The sequence below is a fragment of the Seriola lalandi genome, unplaced genomic scaffold, assembly GCF_002814215.2.
Source record: "Seriola lalandi dorsalis isolate HSWRI2012SDOR001 ecotype SW California unplaced genomic scaffold, Sedor1 jcf7180001973763, whole genome shotgun sequence".
Lineage (NCBI taxonomy): Eukaryota > Metazoa > Chordata > Actinopteri > Carangiformes > Carangidae > Seriola > Seriola lalandi.
The window spans coordinates 1-2,650 of NW_019444429.1; the positions used below are offsets into that span (position 1 = coordinate 1).

The following is a 2,650-nucleotide window of genomic DNA, read 5'->3' on the forward strand; positions in this document are numbered from 1 at the left end:
AGATGAGTGACAAGGCCTGACCTCCTTGTTGGAAGATTGGGGACAGGCGCCCTCATTACACTTTAAATATACAGATGTGTATCTGTAGCCCTCTCTCAGTTTGTGGGTTTGATACTCACAGCTCTGTCAGGCTCTGCCGCTGATGGACTGATCTCCTCCACGTAGTTGGCAGGAAACCACAGCTGCTTCTTCCCTCCACAGTCACCCTTCCACCTAAAAGAAAAGGAGATGTGATAAGATATATTGAGCAGATGGGAAGGAGGGAGGGAGGGAGGGGGGTGTCCTAAATAGATAATGTAGAGCTACATCCTGCACGAATGCTATGCCAGGCCCTCACCATCCTCCTTCCTGTTTGTCCACATTAGAGATGATGGCGCTCTTGGTGAAGGAGAGCTCATCGTCTCTCTGGGCTTTATACTCGTACATGGCTCTCACCGTGCACTGGAAAGACAGGGCAGAAGGTTTTGACGCACACGTTCATTGTGCAGAATTCAACACATGAACTCCACACTGTATACTCACCTTGAACGTTGGCATTTGGTTCGCCTCCACGTAAAAGCCTGGATTCCTGCCCTCATACAGAGACCCGTAGTCTGGCTCCTATTGGACAACAGATTGTGTGATAACAGGTCTTTTGATTCGGCTGCAGGGGATTTTACCACAGAATACTAACTACACAAATTCATATTTCTTTGAACAAAACAGTCACATTCTGATTGAACTCTTAAGACAGACAATATTTGTTGTTTATTAATCTCTAAGTAAGATTAAGTAAGTAAGTAAGTAAGTGCACCATAGACTGTATACTGGTACTTACAGCAGTGCCTATCTTCTCCAGTGTGTCCTCATTGATGGGGTAGCGCAGCTTCATTTTGCGGTACAGAGGGTGCTTCTCGTAGTAGCTGATGAGATCTACTAGGCTGTCAAACTCTGAGGTGCCCAGCACCACGGTCTGACCCTCCTGCTGCACACGACAGTGCTTTATCTTACCCTCGGCCCTGTTAAGAAACCACAGATATCCAGTCAATTACTTTGCATTCATTTGAATATTAGTTATTAGGATAATCTCAACTCTTCCAGGTACATTAAAAAGGAATTTAAAAGCCAATAAGATATAAACATATATCACTGAATGGGGCAACAGGACTGAGTTACCTGAAGGAAATGGCAAACGAGTTGGGTTCTGCCCTCTTCCTGACAAGGAAAGCCCCGTCACGTGGAACCCTCATCAACATGTTCTCAGCATGGCTCCTGGAGAGGTTGGCATGGTACCACCTTGGACAAACAACAAAACATAGATAAAGGCAGGGGCACAACTTTTCACTTCGCACCTCTTGTCAGCGACCAGTCTACAATGTCTGTAGTTATAAAATGATATTCAGAGTTGAAGCAAAAAATGGGGCAAAGCAGTAGCTAAAAAAAAAAAAGTACATCACTGAAGGTCAGTACCTCATGACTTAACATTATTTCTAATCTGTGTTAAGACTCACTCTTTGCTTTCGTGGGCATTGGTCTGAGGCACCGGCTCAGTCAGCTTCATCTCAAACTCATTGCAGCGCAGCGCCACCTGCTGGTAGTGGCTGATCAGGGCAAAGAGCGTGTCGAACACCAGGTTGTCCGTCAGGTAGAATTTGGGGCTACCTGCCTCCTGACGCGAGTGGATGCGACAGTGCTGCACCCGCCCTGAACGCCTGGTGACATGGAGATAAAGAGAAGGTCATCATTAGATCTTCCAAGTGAAAGCTCGGTGAAAACCCCCCCCCCCGTTAACCTTGAACATGCTGTCCTACTCTACATGTTGTTTCCATACATTGCGTGTGAATCACATACACACAGATTGATTAGCTTTAGGTACATCCACTCGAGGCTCTGCATAAGTAGACGGAAGGTGAAGGGTTTCAGATCGTGACATCAATCACATTCAATCAATGATGGAGAGACTGACAGTGAGATTGATCCGCCAGTGCGTCACTCAACTATTTGCATGAGTTAACTCGACAGAACACACACAATGAGTGAGGGAGAGTTTCCCATAGCACAGTATGTTATATAACAAGACACGAGACGGGCTGTAATTCAGATTCAACTGATGTTAATAACAAACAGTAAACGCCAACTAAATGCTAACTGTAAATTGCTAAATAATATTCCCAACCAAAGTAAGAGGTTTTGCGTTTATATTACCACAGTTAAATGCAGTGAACTTAAATGTGCTCTTTCCTATTATTAACAGTAGTTTTGTCTATATAGTCCTGTGCTATCTACAGCCCATAGCTGCCAAAACAAATGCAGTTAAGAGTCTTTGTAAAGTGTGCAGCGATCACGCGAAAGTGCGTGCACTATACCAGAATGATAGAGTGTAGTCTCCAACAAACGTCTCGCTCTCTCGGACCAGGAAGGAGCCATCAGGAGCTCCGGTTTCCAGGCAGTACTCAGACAGCAGCCTCTCGGCTATCTGCCGCCCGTCCCGCCCTGCGCCCAGCTTCCCGTGGAACCATTTTTCTGTCACGTGCTGGTCCATGCCATTGGACACCTGTGAGGTTAGAAAACAGAGGGAGATGCTATTCAGCTCAGAGCTATCAACACCGCCTCCTCATGTGCAGAGAAAAACCAAGTGAATAGACCATCATGATATATAGAGCAAGCAGAA

General features: G+C 45.7%; 1 protein-coding gene across 1 annotated transcript; it reads right to left on the reverse strand.

Moving 5' to 3' along the window:
* Nucleotides 1-119: 119 nt before the first annotated feature.
* Nucleotides 120-2,533, reverse strand: LOC111652828 (1-phosphatidylinositol 4,5-bisphosphate phosphodiesterase gamma-1-like; the record flags this gene model as incomplete). Its single annotated transcript, XM_023403213.1, has 7 exons — nucleotides 120-213; nucleotides 338-441; nucleotides 523-600; nucleotides 818-998; nucleotides 1,156-1,275; nucleotides 1,491-1,691; nucleotides 2,346-2,533. Coding segments are annotated over 7 exons (966 nt in total), but the record flags the coding sequence as incomplete, so codon positions are not given.
* Nucleotides 2,534-2,650: the final 117 nt, after the last annotated feature.